This window comes from Callorhinus ursinus, unplaced genomic scaffold (genome assembly GCF_003265705.2).
Source record: "Callorhinus ursinus isolate GAN/ISIS: 27379988/994484 unplaced genomic scaffold, GSC_fseal_2.0 scaffold74, whole genome shotgun sequence".
NCBI lineage: Eukaryota > Metazoa > Chordata > Mammalia > Carnivora > Otariidae > Callorhinus > Callorhinus ursinus.
Window position 1 is genome coordinate 4,050,022 of NW_027397136.1, and position 20,487 is coordinate 4,070,508.

Here is a 20,487-nt window from a genome sequence, read left to right on the forward strand (position 1 = left end):
TCCATAAAATCTACTGAGGAGTGAAAATGGAACCCCTAAATAAACTATATGAAATAAAAAATAAATAAATAAATTAGTAACAACATAAATATCCAACAATAGGGGAATAAATCGGTATAGATAAAATATTATGCCGCCACTAAAAATTGTGCTTATAAAAATGAAGGAAAAAGTTTACAATGTATGACTTGGAAAAAATAATGCATTATTATTATGTAGTATATTTTAATTTACTTTTTAATTTTTCTGTAATGGGAGTAAATTACTTTTCTAAGAAAAAATATACTTTTTTTTTTTTTTAAAGATTTTATGTATTTATTTGACAGAGAGAGACACAACAAGAGAGGGAACACAAGCAGGGGGAGTGGGAGGAGAAGCAGATTCCCCGATGAGTAGAGAGCCCCATGCGGTGTTGGATCCCAGGACTCTGGGATCATGACCTGAGCCAAAGGCAGACGCTTAACGACTGAGCCACCCAGGTGCTCCAGAAAAAATATACTTTAAATTTAAAAATCTGAGTGAGGATCACTGTACTTTAGATATTGTGAACTTTGAGGGCGCCTGGGTGGCTCAGTCGTTAAGCGTCTGCCTTAGGCTCAGGTCATGATCCCAGGGTCCTGGGATCGAGTTCCACATCGGGCTCCATGCTTAGTGGGAAGCCTGCTTCTCCCTCTCCCACTCCCCCTGCTTGTGTTCCTGCTCTCACTGTCTCTCTCTGTCAAATAAATAAATAAAATCTTAAAAAAAAAAAAGATATTGTGAACTTTGTTTCTGTAGACAGTAGAGGGTAGTCAAGTTAAACTTCTTTTGTATCTTTTCTTGTCTAACTTTGCTTGTATGACTTTTATTTGAATTACAGACGTTTGTTTCCCAGTTGTAGATCAATTATGTGTATCAGGTGGAATAGTTATTCATTATGTGGTAAAAGAGTCCTTTCCCTTAGTAATTAAAAACATGCAAGTAAACGACTTTAAGTTACTTTTTTTTTTTTAAGATTTATTTATTTTATTTTAGAGAGAGAGAGAGGGGTTAGTGAGCATGAGCAAGAGGGGCAGAGGGAGAAGGAGAGAGAATCTAGCAGACTTCATGCCCAGTGCAGAGTCCAGCATGGGGTTTGATTTCACTTGAGATCAGGATGGTGAGATCAGAACCTGAGCCAAAGCAAAGAGTTGGCGTTTAACCAACTGCACCACCGAGGCACCCCTTAAGTTACTTTACTATATCATTAACCTAACAGAGGTAACATCCCAAATTGGCCAGAGCATAGAGAAATAGGTTTTTAACTTGCTGGTAGCAATGTAAATTTATAAAGTTCTATTTTGGGGGAAAAACAATTCAGAAGAATTATAGGCAAGGACTCATAATAGTATAGTTTATAACTTTTGACTTGAAAATTCCACTTTGAAGAATAAAGATACTCATTGCTGTTCTATAGTGACACAAAAGAAGAAGTTCTACATTTAACAGAGGGAACAAGTCCATCTTACCAGTGGGGTAGGACACGTTAACCATCAAGATATGATATGTATATGAATTTTGTCAATAAAAGGAGACACATACATAGATAAAATAATTGAAAAAAAAAAGACCAAAATGAGTTTTTGGAGTGTTCACAGCAAATCTGTGCATGTGTTGAATTTATAGTGCACTTAAAAAGTCAATTTTACCATATGATAACTTAAAAAATTAATGCAAACTCAGTTTGAGAAAAAGGAAAAAAGTATATGAAGGTACTGACAAGAATTAGAAATTGTGATGTGAGAGTTTGTAGTATATTGGGATTTTTTTCTGTAAAGTTTTTTTTTAATATTTTAAAAGATCAGCTATACATGTGTATGTGTGCATTTGTATTATGTGTGTGTTTGTGTGCTAAGTTACATTGAATAATAAAGTTCTTACTCTTTCACTGTCAACAGTTTTTGGGAATGTTACTGTTCAAATGGATAGGAAACTGATACAAACATACCATCAGGATATTCAGGATAAGTATAATTTAGAAATGTTCAAAGCACTGTTGAAGTAGAACAGAGGAAATTATTATGGAGAAATTGAGGACTTTTTCATAGAAAAAGTGAGACTTGAACTTAGGGGTGTGTGGGGTTTTTTTTTGTTTGTTTGTTTTAGATTTTCAGGAGCTGTTTATTCAATGGCAGGTCATTTATTCCCATAGAGAAAATTCTTTTTACAATGACATTTTTAAAGAGATGTTTCATTTATCACAGAGTTACTGTGAAGCTGTACAAAGATATTTAGTTATTTAGTCAATATGTATGTTTTATTTAAAAAGCATTACTCCACAGCACTTTTATAGGCTGTGGAACACTGATACGAGAGCTCAGTGTAATAACTAATGCTTACCACAAGATTCCTAAGTCAAGAAGCGAAGCATAGGCTAGGCCCTTTTACTAAGGCAGGGATATACTTAAAAAAAAATTTTTTTTAAGATTTTATTTATTTGATGGGGTGCCTTGGTGGCTCAGTCGGTTAAGCAGCTGCCTTCGGCTCAGGTCATAATCCCAGGGTCCTGGGATCGAGCCCTGCATCGGGCTCCCTGCTCAGCAGGGAGCCTGCTTCTCCCTCTCCCTCTGCCTGCCTCTCTGCCTACTTGTTCTCTCTGCCAAATAAATAAAAAATAAAATCTTAAAAAAAAAAGATTTTATTTATTTGACAGAGAGAGACACAGCGAGAGAGGGAACACAAGCAGGGTGAGTGGGAGAGGGAGAAGCAGGCTTCCCGCCGAGCAGGGAGCCCGATGCAGGGCTTGATCCCAGGACCCTGGGATCATGACCCAAGCTGAAGGCAGATGCTTAATGACTGAGCCACCCAGGCGCCTCTTAAGTTATTTTTTTATCCAGAAAATCGTTCCTCTCTCTTCATGTTTTATTTATTTATTTATTTATTTATTTTTAAAGATTTTATTTGTTTATTTGACAGAGAGAGAGAGATAGCGAGAGCAGGAACACAAGCAGGGGGAGTGGGAGAGGGAGAAGCAGGCCTCCCGCCGAGCAGGGAGCCCGATGCGGGGCTCGATCCCAGGACCCTGGGATCATGACCTGAGCCGAAGGCAGACGCTTAACGACTGAGCCACCCAGGCGCCCCTCTCTTCATGTTTTAAAAAACAGTTTTCTTCCCTGTTCTTCAGATTGGATAATATCTACTGATATGTCAAATTTTTCCTGTTTCTTTGGATATGGAATAATTTTTTATTGTGTACTGAACATCATGCATGGTACATTGTAAAGACTCTGGATTCTGTTATTTTCCCACGAAGACTTGATTTTTTTTTTTTTCGGTTGGTTTGTTTAAAGGTAGATCAGTTATTTGATCTCTTTAACTGCAAACTGGGCTGGAAGGCAGCAGCTGAAATCTCAGTTTGGTTTTTAGTCTTGCCAGGATTGCTTGGAGTCTGCCCCTTGTGTGCTTGGTTTGAGGTCAACTAGATATTAGGGCCGAATTTAGTGTGGCTGCCAGAGATAAAGATTTGGGGTTATCAGTCATGGCAATAGATAAATGACATAGGACAGGCCTGTAGATCAGCATGTAACCCTGACTACAATAATGGTCAATGGAAGAGGACGGAAAGTAAAGGGGTGTAAGTATTGTGGAGGCTGAAGCTAATTCCTTGTTCATTCCTGTATCCTTAGTGCTAGCTCAGTGCCTGGTATGTAGGGCATGCTTAATAGTTGCTGACTGAATTTAGTGAGAGGAACAGCTAGGTAAGAGTAGAACTAAGGAGTTTTCAAGAAAACAAGAGAGAGAGTTTCAGTAAGGAGCTGGTGGTTATTTTTTGTCAAGTACTTCAGGCAAGTAAAGCAGGAATGAAAGGTGAAAACAAACTACTATTTTTGGCAATTAGAGGATGAGTTTCAGGAGAATGAGGGAATAAAGCCAGACTGCAATGAGTTGAGAAGTGAAGTATAGTTGAAATAGTGACAGCAAGTGTTGATTATCCTGAAGTTATTTGCTGATGATGGGAAGTGGAGATTGATTAATAGCTTTATAGATAGATAAAGTCTAGGAAGGTAGCTTTTTAAAGAATTATTATGAGCCGAGGAAAGAAACTACTAGAGATGGAAAGCCTGAAGATAGAGGAGTAGTATTCATTGTAATTCTGGGGAAACAGGGGCCAGAATCAGTTCACCAGTATCAGAGTTCACTTTATGTAGAGGAACATCTTCCTCTGTGATAAGAAGAGAGATGGAGCATGTGTATTTTTATGAGTACATTTGGAGAAGAGGATGAGAATTCTCAAATTGTTACCTCACCTAAGGAAAGAACTCTGTGGCCCTTAGGCCCTCTTGGGAGAGGAGTAACAGAGTAGCTGAAACCTAATTCATATGATATGTTTTATTCTCCAACTTACATACTTAAAAAAATTTTTTTTAAGTTTGTTTATTTAAGTAATCTCTACAACCCAATATGGGGCTTGAACTCATGACCTTGAGATCAAGAGTCACATGCTCTTCCAACTGAGCCAGTAGGCACCCCTCCAACTTGCATGCTTATTTATTGTGCATATTTTTGAGGCAAGCCTGATCTTAGATCTTTATTTCCAAATATTTATAAAAGGCCCGAAGTATGTGCATGGGAACACATTGGAGTTATATTTAACATTTAATGTGTTGGAGATTTTTCTTTTCTTTTTTTTAAGATTTTATTTATTTAGAGAAATAGAGCAGGAACACAAGCAAGGGGAGTAGGAGAGGGAGAAGCAGGCCTCCCACAGAGAAGGGAGCCTGATGCGGGGCTTGATCCCAGGACCCTGGGATCATGACCTGAGCCGAAGGCAGATGCCTAACGATTGAGCCACCGAGGCGCCCCTGTTGGAGATTTTCCATAATTATAGTTTGCAAAAGCTTAATATATATAGTTTGCATTGGTTTAACATTATATTGACACTCATGCTGTACTTGGAACTGGACTGAATTATTTACTTGTTTAACCCCCTTTGTAGGTGGATTTAAAAAATAGATTTATAATTGACATACATCAAACCCCACATTTGAACTGTACATGTTGATGAGTTTTGACACCTGTATACCCCTGTGAAACCATCACTACAGTCAAGATAATGAACCCCAAAGTTTCCTTTTGCCCCTTTATAATCCATCCTTCCTTCTTACTCTCAGATACCCACTGCTTTTTGTTACTACTGATTAGTTTGTATCTTTAGAATTTTACATAAGTGTCATCTTGGGTGTGTTCTCTTGTACTTAGCAGAATGATGTTGGTATTCATCCATTTTGTCATGTGTATCAATAGTTTTTTCCTGTTTATTGCCAGATAGTATCCCTCATAAAATTTATCTATTCATCCGATGATGGACATTTGGGTTGTTTTCACGTTTTGGCTAATACAAATAAAGCTGCTAAAAAAAAATAAAGCTGCTATGAACATCCATAGATAGTTTTGTTTTTTGTTTTTGTTTTTGTGGACATATGCCTTCATGATATCTTAGGTAAATTTCGGAGTGGAGTGCTTGGATCAAATAGTTGGTATATGTTTGACATTTTAAAGAAAGTACCTGAAAGTGGTTGCGCATTTTGCATATACCTGCTGGTTGACCAGCCATGTGAGTTCAAGTTGCTTTACACCCTCACCAACACTGATGGTCAGTCTTTAATTTCTAGCCTTTCCATTGGTTATGTATTGATATTTCATTGTGGTTTTAATATGCATTTTTGTAATGACTCATCATATTGAGCATCTTTCCTTGTACTTATTGACCATTCATATTTCTTCTTTTGTGAAATCAATGTTGAAACCTTTTGTCCAATTTTTAATTGGGTTGTCTTCTTTTTTTTTTTAAAGATTTTATTTATTTATTTGAGAGAGAGAGAGAATGAGAGATAGAAAGCACGAGAGGAAAGAGGGTCAGAGGGAGAAGCAGACTCCCTGCTGAGCAGGGAGCCCGATGCGGGACTCGATCCCGGGACTCCAGGATCATGACCTGAGCCAAAGGCAGCTGCTTAACCAACTGAGCCACCCAGGCGCCCTGGGTTGTCTTCTTAGTAAACTGATAAGACTACTTTTGATTTTAAATATAAATCCTGTGTTAGATATGTATTTTGCAAATATTTTCTCATCTGAGGCTGGCCCTTTAAATTTCGTAAGAATATCTTTTGCAGAACAAAAGCCCCAGGTGAGGAGAAAATATTTTTTATTGAGGTATAATTGATATATAACATTAGTTTCAGGTGTACAGCATGATTCAATATTTGTATGTATTGTGAAATGATCACACTAAGTGTAGTTGATGTTCATAACCATATAGTTACAAAATTTGTTTTTTCTTGTGATGAATGCTTTAAAGATCTCTCTTAGCAACTTTCCAATATGCAATGCATTATTATTAACCATGCATTACATCTCCATGACTTACTTATTTTATAATTTATTTATTTTATAACCCTTTGATCCCCTTCACCCATTTTGCCTAGTCCCCATCTGCCTCTGGCAACCACCAGTCTGTTCTATCTATCAGCTTGTTTTTTTTTATTTTGTTTGTTTGTTTTAGATGCCACAGATAAGTGAGATAATACAGTATTTGTGTTTTCTCTGATTTACTATTTGGCTATTGTAAATAATGCTGCAGTGACCATGGGGTGCATGTATCTTTTCAAGTTAAGGCTTTTCTTTTTCAGATAAATACCCAGAAATAGAATTATTGGATCATATGGAAGCTCTATTTTTAATTTTTAAAAATATTTTGATTTATTTATTTGAGAGAGAGAGAACAAGTCAAGGGGAGGGGTAGAGGGAGCGGGAGAAGCAGACTCCCCACTGAGCCAGGAGCCTGACATGGGGCTCCATCTCAGAACCCCAGGATCATGACCTGAGCCAAAGGCAGATGCTTAACCAACTGAGCTACCCGGGCTCTATTTTTAATTTTTTAAGGAACCTCCATACTGTTTTCCATAGTGGCTGCACCAATTTACATTCTCACGAGCAGTGCACAAGGGTTCCATTTTCTCCACATCCTCAACAACACTTGTTATTTCTTGTCTTTTTTTTTTTTTTTTAAGATTAGGCGTCTGCCTTCAGCTCAGGTCATGGTCCCAGGGTCCTGGGATCGAGCCCCGCATCGGGCTCCCTGCTCAGTGGGAAGCCTGCTTCTCCCTCTCCCACTCCCCCTGCTTGTGTTCCCTCTCTCGCTGTGTCTCTCTCTCTGTCAAATAAATAAATAAAATCTTAAAAAAAAAAAGATTTTATTATTTGAGAGAGAGAGAGAGCGCATAAGTGGGGCAGAAGGAGAAGCAGGCTCCCCGCCTAGCAGGGAGCCTGCCACTGGGCTTGATCCCAAGACCGTGGGGTCATGACCTGAACTGAAGGCAGCTGCTTAACCAACTGAGCCACCTAGGCACCCCTCTTGTCTTTTTGATACTAGCCATTCTGACAGGTGTGAGGTGATATCTCACTGTGGTGTTCATTTGCATTTTGCTGATGATCAGTGATATTGAGCACTTTTTCACGTACCTGTTGGCCATCTGTCTGTCTTTGGAAGAATGTGTATTCAGATCTTCTGCCTACTTTCAAATCAGATTATTGGGGTTTTTTTTTGCTATTGTACGAGTTCTTTATTTATTTTGGATTTTAACCTCTTATCAGCTATATGATTTGCAAATATTTCCTTCCATTCAATAGGTTACTTTTTCATTCTGTTTGTTTCCTTTGCTGTGCAGAAACTTTTTACCTTGATGTAGTCTCACTAAAAGTTTTTTTTTTAATGAAGTCCAATTTGTTGATTTTATTGATTTTTAGTATGTGTATTTAAGTAACATAATCAAACCTACAGTTTTTCGCCCAGAAGTGGGAGTCAAATCTTTGATTAAGTATGAATAACTGTCTAGATTTAAGAATTTAAAAATTACATTGCTTTATGTAATTACTTGTCTTCAGTTACTAAACCTTTTTTCCTTCATCTTTCCTGTAATATCACCTTTTTAATAATTCTTTTGCACACATAGTACATTTGTTCCTGATAGAGTTGAACCAGATTTTCATAAATTGTTTTTATTGTAACTCTGTACAGGCAGCTAATGACTAAAGATTTACAATTATGAATGCCTCTAACTAAAACAAGTATGAAATTGCCTTCTAAGTATGTCCACTTTCTCAATCCACATTGGCATTTATTGCATTTATTAAAATAAAATAGGGTAAGCCTTTCCTTCTCCTTTTTTTTTTTTTAAGATTTTATTTATTTATTTGACAGAGAGAGACACAGCGAGAGAGGGAACACAAGCAGGGGGAGCGGGAGCGAGAGAGGGAGAAGGAGGCTTCCCAGGACCCCAGGATCATGACCTGAGCCGAAGGCAGACGCTTAATGACTGCGCCACCCAGGCGCCCCTCCTTCTTTCTTAACTAATTCCTGAGACTAAAAATTATCATTTGTGATATTATGAAGCAATATTATAATCAGCAAAGGAAGTGCTCACTCAAGTTACTATGAGAAAAGCCACGGACTGCTCACAGCCTTCAGTTTTGCAAGTCTTAGCCTGCTGCGTTTCTGGCAAGGGTGTTGTTTACTCCCTCCAGTACCACAGAAGGAGCCTGTTTAGCCTCCTGCGTCACTGGCCAAATTGCAGCTAAGTGCTGATTACAGCATCCTGATTATCTGGTATCGTGTAGGAGGCAGCAAGAAGCCTTCCCTGACTGGACAGCGGCAATGGACTTTGTGTTCGAAAAATTTATTACTTTTTTTTTTTTGCACGCTGAGAGAACTTGACAGGAATGTTAAAAGTGCAGAGTGATCCTAGAATCTACTAGGTCATTGATACGTTATTAAATGCTTCAAACTATTTGGCAACATGGTCTGTTGGGTTCAGCTCTAGAGACTAGCAATTCAGTGAGTAATGTTTTCAAGTAGGCTCTAAGTGTCTCAGATTTATCTTGGGTAAATTTTGTTATTGTTCCATACCATCTCCATTCCTTAGAAATACTGTGTGTGTAAATTAGGTGCTAGATTAAAGGGCATGTGGATTTTTAAGTGTACCCTGAAATGTGCATTACACAAAATGTCTGTTTTCTTGTTTTTTTCCTCTGGTTTCTTATTTTGAAAAAATTTTAATATGCTGAAATCTAGCAAGAAAAGTAAATTGATAACCTATGCCCTGTACCTAGAGTCACTGCTTATTAACATTATTTTTTATTATCTCACATTAAACAATCTTTTAAATTAGATGTACAAAAAAGTTGTAAAAATATAAGAGAATTCCTTGACCAAGTTTCCCCTAATGTTAATATCTTACTTAACCATAGTAAGTTACCAAAACCAGGACGTTAATACTGATTCAGTACCATTAACTAATCCACAGGTCTTTTTGGAGTTTTTTTTTTTTTCCAAGATTTTATTTATTTATTTGACAGAGAGATAGCGAGAGAGGAACACAAGCACGGGGAGTGGGAGAGGGAGAAGCAGGCTTCCCGCTGAGCAGGGAGCCCAATGGGGGCTCGATCCCAGGACCCTGGGATCATGACCTGAGCCGAAGGCAGACGCTTAGCGACTCAGCTACCCAGGTGCCCCATCTTTTTGGAAGTTTTGCCAGTTTTCCCACTAATGTCTCTTAATAGTTTGGGATCCAAATCCAGGATCCCGTAGTCTACTTAGTTGTCGTGTTTCTTTAGTCTTCTCCAACCTTCTCCAGCCTGGGTAGTGTCTCAGTCTTTCTTTGCCTTTTCTGATCCTGAGGCTTTTTTAAAAGTCAAAGTATAGTTGACACACAGTGTTCCATTAGTTTCAGGTGTACAATATAGTGATTCAACAACTCTGTGCTCTGCTCACCACAAGCATAGCTCCCATCTGTCACCATACAAGGCTGTTAGTACCATTGACTACATTCCCTATGCTGTACCTTTCATCCCCGTGACTTATTCATCCCCTAAGTGGGAAGCCGTACCTCCCACTCCCCTTCATCCCTTTTGATCTTCAGACTTTTGAAGAGTACTGGCCATTTCTTTTGTTAGCGTGTTTCTCAGTTTGGGTTCCTCTGCTGTTTGCTATGTTTAAATTAAGGCTGTGCATTTTTGGCAAGAATACCACCAACATGGGCGCCTGGGTGGCTCAGTCGGTTAAGTGTCTGCCTTTAGCTTGGGTCATGATCCCAGGGTCCTGGGATTGAGCCCCACGTGGGGCTCCCTGCTCAATGGAGAGTCTACTTCTTCCTCTCCTTCTACCCCTCCCCCTGCTTGTGCTCTCTCTCTCAAATAAATAAATAAAATCTTAAAAAAAAAAAAAGAATACCACCAACATGATTCTGTGCCTTTCTTGGCACATCATATCAGGAGGAGCATGATGTGTCTTCTTACTGGTGATGTTAATCTTAATCCCTTAGTTAAGGTGCTGTCTTCCAGGTTTTTCCACTATAAAGTTACTATTTTTTTCCGTTGGAATCAGTAATTATCTTGTGGGCAGATACTTTGACACTATGCAAATATCCTGTTTCTCATCATATTTTCACCCGCTAATTTTAGCATCCACTGGTGATTCTTGCCTGCAATAATTATTACTGTGGTGTTTGCCCTTGGTGACTTTCTATTTCCATCATTCCTTTTATCTTTTTTATTTTATTTTTTTAAAGATTTTATTTATTTGACAGAGAGAGACAGTGAGAGAAGGAACACAAGCAGGGAGTGGGAGAGGGAGAAGCAGGCTCCCTGCTGAGCAGGGAACCCGATGTGGGGCTCAATCCCAGGATGCTGGCATCATGACCTGAGCTGAAGGCAGTCACTTAATGACTGAGCCACCTAGGTGCCTCTCCTTTTATCTTTTTTAATTGGATTTTTTATTCTGTAAGGAAGAGCTTTTTACCTTTTTTTAGTTTATTTATTCATTTATTCATTATTTATCTGTATAATTATGGACTCATGGGTACTCATACTACCCTGTTCCTGTTCCCTCATTATTTCTACCTTATTCACACTCCTGTATGACCACAATACTATTATCACGTGTGGGACACTTCACATTAATATACTAATACCCTTGTCTAATGTGCTGTTCATAGATATCCTCAGTGCACCCATAATAGTCTTTACTGTATGTTTTGATCCATAATTCAAGGGTTATGTGTTATATTTTCTTTTTTTTTAAAGATTTTATTTATTTATTTGACACAGAGAGATCACAAGCAAGGGGGAGGGGGCAGAGGGAGAGGGAGAAGCAGGCTCCTGGCCGAGCAGGTAGCCCGATGCGGGACTTGATCCCAGGACCCTGGTATCATGACCTGAGCCGAAGGCGGACACTTAACCGACTGAGCCACCCAGGTGACCCTGTGTTATATTTTCTTGCCAGAAATCTCTTAAATCTCCTCCACTCTAACCTAGAACTATTTTTTTCATCTCTCTTGATAAGGATGTTTCTGAAGAATCATGAGAGTTGTCTTGCAGAATTTCCCTCCATTTGGTTTGTTTCCTCTTGAATAGATTTAAGACAAACATTATTGGCAGGAATGTTGCATACATTATATTGTATTCTTTTCAGTACCTCACATCAGGGAATACCATATGTCGGTCTGTCACATCATAGTTGCTGTATCCCTTCATTTGGTTAAGGTGATGTCTGCCAGATTTCCTCATTGTAATGTTACCTTTTCCTCTTTGTAATTAATATAATCTGTGGGGGAGATACTTGAGATTGTGTTGAATATCCTGCTTCACTCAATGGTTATAGGATCCATCAATGTTTCTTGCAAGAGTCAATTATTAATATGGTGGTTATAAAGTCATGATATTCTACTTCTATTCATTCTGTATTTATTAGTTGGCATTCTGTAACAGATCGAGCCCCGCATCAGGCTCCTTGCTCGGCGGGAAGCCTGCTTCTCCCTCTCCCGCTCCCCCTGCTTGTGTTCCCTCTCTCGCTGTGTCTCTCTCTGTCAACTAAATAAATAAAATCTTATTAAAAAAAAAAAAGATCTTTGTTATACCATTTTTTTTTAGAATTAGTATAGACTCATTTTTATAATAACAGCTTTATTGAAATGCATTCCTATACCATACAATACGCCCCTTTAAATTATACACACTTCACTGGTTATTAGTATATTCACTAAAGTGTGCAGCCATCACCACAGTTAATTTTAGGACATTTTCATCACTTCAAAAAGCTATCCCATGCCCTTTAGCTATCATCCCCCAACTTTCATCCCTCCAAGACCCTAAGCAATCACTAATCTACTTTCTGCCTTTATAAATTTGCCTATTCTGGACATTTCATGAAAATGGAATCATATAGGGGGTTCTGGGTGGCTCCGTTGTTAAGCATCTCCCTTGGGCTCAGGTCATGGTCCCAGGGTCCTGGGATCGAGCCCTGCATCAGGCTCCTTGCTCTGCAGGAAGTCTGCTTCTCCCTCTCCCTCTGCCTGCCACTCTGCCTGCTCGTTCTCTCTCTCGCTCCTTCTTTGTCAAATAAATAAATAAAATTTTTAAAAAGACCAGAATCATACAGTATGTGTGGTCTTTTGTTGATTGGCTTCTTTCATGTAGCATAATGTTTTCCAGGTTCTCCCATGTTTCAGTACCTACTCCTTTTTATGGCTGATTTAATACTTCATTAAGTAGATAAACCAGATTTTGTTTACTTGTTCATTAGTTGATGGACACTTGAGAGGTTTCTACTTTTGGGCTCTTGTGAATAATGATGCTATAAAAATTTGTATGCAAACAACAACGTAAATGTACTCAACACTACCGAACTGTCCACTTAAAAATGGTTAAAATGTTTCATTTTATGGTACATGTCTTTACCATAATAAAAAAAGAAGAAAAAAATTTATGGAAAGTCCATGTGATAGACTATTAGATAGCTATTTAATATTCTATTTCAAAAACCTATATAATAACATAAAAGATGCTTATGATATAATCTTGAGTTAAAATGGTACAAAAATCATAAATATTATTTCAAATGTATAGAAATACTCGTAAAGATGTTTGTTTCCTTGTTAGCAGGGATTATATCTCAAGATGGTAGGATTATAAAGAGACTTTCATTTTCTTTATAAATTTTTTCAAAATTTATAAAATCAGTATGAATTGTTTTTATAATCGATGAAGAAAAACACTAGAAAGAAAAATAATTGTACAAAAAGGATTGGCACCAACAATCTTCTTGTAACACATATATTATCTCAAAAATCCTTTCAATTAAAGAAATAATAGGGTGAATAGCTGAAGAGCATTAACAGATATAAACATCCTGTTATAAAATAAGTCACGAGGAGGGCACCTGGGTGGCTCAGTTGGTTAAGCAACTGCCTTTGGCTCAGGTCATGATCCTGGAGTCCCAGGATCGAGTCCTGCATCGGGGGCCCCTGCTCAGCAGTGAGTCTGCTTCTCCCTCTGACCTTCTCCCCTCTTGTTGCTCTCTCTCTTTCATTCTCTCTCTCAAATAAGTCTTTTAAAAAATAAAATTAGTCACGAGGATAAAAAGTATAGCATAGGGGATATAGTCAAAAATGTTGTAATAATGTTCTATGGTGCGAGATATGGTACTAATCGTGATGAGCATTGCATTATATATGTTAAATATATATTATGCTATATGATATATATATGATGCACATATATATAATGGAGAGTACTTCAAGAGAATGGTGTTCTACGGGCATAATTATATGCCACCCTTGAATGTTGGATTGGTTTTTCTAAGATGTATGTTTAGGATTTTCCCAGTTTGTATCAAGTAAATAGGAAATTTTCCATGAGAAAAATGGGAGGAAATACAGTAATTCCATTTCTTTTACTCTGTAGGAATTGTTTCTGTTTTGTGTTACTTTACTACCGGCCTTGGTTAGGCTTGCTATTAAACAACTTCATTTGAAAGGAAGTAGAGAATATTAAAGGAAAAAAATGCAAATTTCATAAGATCATATTCCAGGTTAGACTAGAAATTCTAGTTCAGATTAATATAAGTATATAAAATATCTGTTATTTCTGCTAAATTATCATTTAAAACTAAAGCTCAAAGAAAGTATAGCTTTTGATGTATAGGAGGTATCTAAATGTTACAATTATATAGCATCTTTTTAGTGCCTCTTTTGTTCAGGTCAAAACAAAACCTGTTTATTTAAATTGTCTGTTCAGTTTGCCCAGGCTTGATGAAAGGAATTAAGTGGTGTCAAGATAGGCATTGAAGATACAGCTGGTTTCCTCACTATTAGAGGCCTTAAGAGAAATGTTTGAGGACTTAAGTTGTGTGTCAGAATTTACCGTGATTGAGGAGGTTTTAGCATTGTGTGTGTGTGTGTGTGTGTGTGTGTGTGTGTGTGTGTGTGTGTGTAGGGATGGGGTGAGGGGGTGGGATAAGATGATTTCTTTTACATGCCAGGGGATTTTGCAGTTCTGGATTTTGCAGTGTTGAGAGCAGAGTGAGGTAGAGGAAAAACAAGATTCATAGCAGTAGCTGTTGAAAATACTAGTACATAACAGTGCATTTTTATACCATGTTACCCATTGCTGTATATTCACAATTTTTTCCCTATATATATTTATATTCATAATTTTTTGTCTTAATCATTTTCTTTAAAAGGAAAAAGATTTATTTATTTTAGAGAGAGAGTGCAGGGGGAGGGGCAAAGGGAAAGGGAGAGAGAATCTTCAAGCAGATTCCCTGCTGAGTGCAGAGCCCCACACAGGCTCACGGGCTCTCACGACCAATGAGATCTTGACCTGAGCCAAAACCAAGAGTCCAACGTTCAACCAACTGAGTCACCCAGGTGCCACATCTTAGTTGTTTTATGTAGAATTTTTTCAAATTTATACTAATATCCACTGAATACTAATAAATTCTAGCACTATATTCATAAAGCTAAGATTTTAAAATATGTGAATGAGGATTAAAAACACTAAGGGAAGCAGGAACATATCTAGGAGAAATGTTAGGGGCCTACAAAATCAAGGCCTGTGTATATCATATCTGACATTTTTATTTGTTTGCCCCCCCCTTTTTTTTTTAAGTAGGTTCTACACCCAGAGCAGAACCCGATAGAGGACTCAAACTCACGACCCTGAGATCAAGACCTGAGCTGAGGGGCGCCTGGGTGCCTCAATTGGTTAAGCATCTGCCTTTGGCTCAGGTCATGATCTCCAGGTCCTGGGATTGAGCCCCACATTGGGCTCCCGGCTCAGTGGGGAGTCTGCCTCTCCCCCCACCAACTCGTGCTCTCTCTTTCTCTCAAATGAATAAATAAAATCTTTTTTTTAAATATTTTATTTATTTATTAGAGAGAGACACAGCGAGAGAGGGAACACAAACAGGGGGAATGGGAGATGGAGAAGCAGGCTTCCCGTGGAGCAGGAGACAGATTTGTTTGGTGGAAGAAAACAACAAAAACTGAATCAAATTACTGTCTCCACATCCTTTTGAACTTTTGAAAAACTCTCTCAGAAGCTGTTCCTATTTTTGAAAATTTTCTAATTTAAGATTTTATTTTGTGACTCAGCATTCTTGGAAAGAGTAGAGTATGAAACAAGGCAGAAATGGTTCTCAATTATTATTATTATTGTATTATAAATTTTTACTGGGAACCTTCTGTCAGAAAAACTATAAATACAAGGTCCTATTTAAGAAGACAAATTCCATGGCTACAAAAGGAAGCATGGCTTTTCCTGCATTTGAGGTAAAAATACCAAAGCATCTATCCATGGCTTAATGGTTTACCACTACCTTCACATATTTTAGAAGGTGTTATGCATTTTAATAATGCATGTCAACTTGGAATTTATGTACTATCTCCAAGGCTCCTCCTGCCTACTAACCTGTAAGCAGATTTAATAATCCCTTAGATATATAGATGACATTCTGGTTCTCTGACAGTTCCCCTTTATTAATTTCCTTATAAATTATATGCTTAAAAAAAAAAAGCTGGGTGTTCAAAATAAGTCATCTTTTCCCAGTTCAAAAGAGGAACAAATGGGTGCGCCTGGATGGCTCAGTCGTTAAGCATCTCCCTTGGGCTTAGGTCATGATCCCAGGGTCCTGGGATTGAGCCCCGCATCCAGCTCCCTGCTCCGTGGGAAGCCTGCTACTCCCTCTCCCACTCCCTCTGCTCGTGTTCCCTCTCTCACTGTGTCTCTGTCAAATAAATACATCTTTAAAAAAAAAAAAGATACCATAAACAGTTGTTGCGGTGGGGGAGATATTTTACCCTGCCCATCTTGGTTCTTTTGACTGGTTTAATAATTAAATTGACACAAGACATTAACAGGAGAAAAAGAATTTTAATTTTGCATGTATGGAGGTCTTGTAGATATGGGCCTAAGAAATAACCAAAGCAGGTGGTTTATATACCTTTTAGAAAAAGAAACAATAAATTTGTGAAGAACTGACAAGACAAAGAAACTTAGTCCTGGGTACTAATTAGTGAAGAAATTAAGCAGAGTTTGTGTACACGGACTTCTAGGCTTTGAATTCTCTATCCCTGGTGATAAGGATGTTTCTTTACCTCCGAGTACAGGGAGGGCAACTTTCACATGGGAAATTTATTTCCTGCTTTCAGGGGGACAAACAGGAGTGACAGAATGTGCCTGCACTGGCTGTTTCTCGAGTAAACTTTACTTGAGAATTATCAGTGTGCCACTTAGACATATCTGGGAGCAGCCTTCCCTGAGCCCCTTTATAGTCTCATTCTCTTCCCCAGAGCTAGCTACAAAAAAGAAGACAAATGAATTTTAGGTGGAATTTAGACTCTGGAAAGAGACCTGGATTACGGTCTGTTTCTGCTGTTTAACCTTATGCGTGGGCCTCCAAGTCTGTTTCTCCAGCTTCAAAGTGTGAAAAATAATAGTACCTAATTCAGAGAGTTGTTTTGAGGAATTAATAAAATAATGCATGTAAAGTACTTCACTGTGCCTGGCCTATAGTAAGTACTCAACATACGGTTTAAAAAAAAAAAAATCCCTGCATGCGTGAGGGTCTGTGTTCTACATCTTTTTTTTTTTTTTAAGATTTATTTATTTATTTGAGGGGGGTTAGGGCAGGGGGATAGGGAGAGAGAGAATCTTGAGCAGGCTCCATGCCCAGTGTGGGGCTTGATCTCACAAATTGGAGATCATGACCTGAGCCGAAATCAGGAGTCAGACACTTAACTGACTGAGCCATTCTCGTGCCACACTACATCATGTTTTGCTCTTTGGGTACTTCAGTCTCCTGAGGTCCTCTGTGGAATAAGTGTGGCATTAAGGATATCAAGTCCTGCAGATGTGGGTAACATCTAAACACGGATGCTTTCCATTGGTTCCAAACAGCCCAAAGGAGTAGATACAGGAAAAGATGAAATTGACATAGTTGTAACAGAATTTTCTCTTTACATGCTTTTTTCTTTTTCTTTTTTTTGTTTTTAAACAGTGCCTCTGAAGATGAGACCATGAATCTTCGACAGATGAAGCTCAATTATCGGGTGAGTAAATCAGGAGTCTCCCTCCTGTTTTGAAATAAGTGGACAGCTATACTGACCCTGATGCTGATAGTCTTGACTGTGAAGTCTTGGCAGGGTCCTGGAAAGAAGGCAGGAAAGCAAAAGACTTTGATGTTACTAAGCAGTGTCTGGAGGTAGTATTTGCTGAACCAAGGCCCTGGGCTCTGCAAGACCAAACTGCTTCCAGGAGCACAGCCATAACACTGGCCTTGGATTTCTAATCACTGAAAATTCCTTGGCACCTTTCCTAAGAATTAGAAGAATGTTAACATTGTATTTCTATGTAGCAATTTGGTCCTGCTGCCTTACATTTCTGCACTGTAATTTCATTTAAGTACAAGATTTTTTTCTTATTCTAAAATGTAGATCTGAATATGCTGCTGGGCTGCTTAAAGCCTCAACTGCTTATAGCACAATTTTCTTCATAACACTAGGTCCTAATTTTCAGCTACATATTAATTCTGTTTTTCAGTGATTTGATTTATGTTTGTTTCCTCTACTGGGCTAAGCACCATGAGCACAGGAGCCAAGTCTACTTGTGATGACCATTATATCAGAAGTTCCTAGCATAGGGCTGGGCACATACTAATCCTTCCCTAAATATCTGAATGAAGGAAGAAATAAATGAACAGTTGTACATCGTTATTTGCTATGATCATTGTTAGTCAGCTTAGAACCTATATCCAACATCTATTGCTTTCCTTTTTGCAGTTTCATATGCATGTTATTTAATTCAGGACTTCCTACAGCTTGAGTCTACCTATGTAGGATCGTTAACAAAGTGTCTAGACTCTGTAGGTGCCTAGACACCTCTAAAGTTTTGTCTAATGTTGGAATGAATAATGGGACTTCTCGTGTAATAAGTTGCTTTAAAGGTGGAATCCTTAAAAACTGGGAAAGAGGTCTCTGCGTGGCGTGCAGGGATGTGCAGGGCCACCCTCTGTAGGGCGAGGCCCTGGCAGGTTGGAATGCCATGCCTGCCCTGGGAAGGCTCTGGCGCTCGCACTCATGTATAGCCACTCCCGCATGGCACCTTCTAGGTCTTTTGTGGCGATGGTGCTAATGGGGCTGTCGTTGCGTTCCACTGCCACTCAAGTCACCAGCTGGTGGGCTCCTGTCTCCTTAACTGCGCCTGGAAGGAGAGTGTTGCCCAGTGGTCTTCAGGGATCCCTGTATGTGAGTCTTTGCCACTATAGGAGACCTCTGGCTTCTAGGTGGCTGTGATGGCCTCCATTGTCCTGCTCAGGCCCCTGGCCCACCTCGTGTGTGCAGAGAGGAGCAGCCGCCTAGGTGTGGCTCCAGACGCCTAGCTCCAGATGCCTAGGTGTGGCTTAAAGGTCTAAATAACAGCATCAGTGGCCATGGACAGTCCAGAGCCATCTGGAGCCACCTGGCTGGGCACATGACCATCACAGCTTCTCCCCCTCCCCCACCCCCCTGCAAGGGCCCCAGAGGGCTGGCCACTGCGGACAGGGACCTGTGGGTCCAGCCTCTGGGCCCCAGCCACCCCGGGCTCTCCCTGCGTCCAGGTGACACACACAGGACAGAGCTTGCCTGTCCGCGGGCCCCTGTGGGAATGCCCGCACAGCCAGGTGTACAGAGCCCACCCTTCACACATCTTGGCGAGTGTCAGTAAAATCTACTTACGGGCTTAGGGATCCCCAGGATGCTTGGGTTCCAAAGGCTGGAGACCCTGGCGTGGGTGACCTGTCCCGGGGGAGCCTGGCAGTAGGGCTTTTTATAGATAGACTTCCTTAAAACCACTGGGGAGGTTAATATAGCAGCAGTAGCCTCCCTCCACTTGGCTTCCTTTAAAGAGACAGGGATGGGCACCTGGGTGGCTCAGTCACTTGAGCATCCAACTCTTGATTTCAGTTCAGATCATGATCTCAGGGTCGTGCGATTGAGCTCTGCTTGGAGCCAGTGCTCAGCCGACTGCTTGGGATTCTCTCTCTCCTTCTCCCTCTGCCCCTCCCCTGCTGCACTCTCTCTCTCTAAAAATAAATAAATAAAATCTTTATAAAGAGACTGAGGGACATTTTAAGCAAATCTAGTTTTTCGCAACCTCGCAGGAAAATGGCAACAAACTTCTAAGCAGTTATAGGTGGCTGTCTCAGCATTCTCCTCCACCGGATGGGCTGCCTCTAAGCAGGGAACTACCTAGCATTCTGCGCACATTATCTGTAAAGTTGTCAGGTGAAGGGTGTAAAATAATCCTTTCTAACAGTGTAAAAAAATAAAGGTGGCTCAGATATTTGGTAATGTTTATTCTTTTCAATGAGAATGCTCTGTGTGATAGGTATATGGTATACATGTTGGGATTTTGTAGGCCTTTTTATGGCACGGCTTTTTAAAAATTATGTTTTTATATGGGCAATAAAAGCATATGGTAAGGATTCCAATAATACTGAAAAGATATTTCATGAAAAGTCTCTCTTCATCTACTTGGCTTAGTTCTTTACTGGAGACGGTCACTGACTTTTTTTTTTTTAAGATTTTATTTATTTTTTAGAGAGAGAGCAAGAGAGAGAGCACAAGCAGTGGGGAGCGGCAGGCAGAGGGAGAAGCAGACTCCCTGCTGATCAGGGAGCCCCACACGGGACTGGATCCCAGAACCCTGGGATCATGACCTGAGCCGAAGGCAGACGCTTAACCAACTGAGCCACCCAGGGGCCCCAGACTTTTTTTCCTTTTTTTTTTTTTTTTTTTGAGGGAGGGGTATGGGACAGAGGAGGAGGGAGAGAGAAAATCTTTTTTTTTTTTAATTTTTTTATTGTTATGTTAATCACCATATATTACATCATTAGTTTTTGATGCAGTGTTCCATGATTCATTGTTTGTTCATAACACCCAGTGCACCATGCAAAACGTGCCCTCCTCAATACCCATCACCAGGCTAACCCATCCCCCCACCCCCCTACCCTCTAGAACCCTCAGTTTTTCAGAGTCCATCATCTCTCATGGTTCGTCTCCCCCTCTGACATACTCCCCTTTTCTTCCTCTCCTGTTATCTTCTTCTTTTCCTTTTTTCTTAAAATATGTTGCGTTATTTGTTTCAGAAGTACAGATC

General features: G+C 39.5%; 1 protein-coding gene across 2 annotated transcripts in view; it reads left to right on the plus strand.

Annotated features, from left to right (window-relative positions):
- The window catches only part of TULP3 (TUB like protein 3), a 58,859-nt gene that overhangs the window by 19,365 nt on the left and 19,007 nt on the right, over positions 1 to 20,487 (plus strand). For both annotated transcript variants that reach the window (XM_025851994.2, XM_073886954.1), the window contains one exon: positions 17,348 to 17,399. In XM_025851994.2, the coding sequence (XP_025707779.1) occupies positions 17,348 to 17,399 (52 nt within the window). The remainder of the gene's footprint in view (positions 1 to 17,347; positions 17,400 to 20,487) is intronic.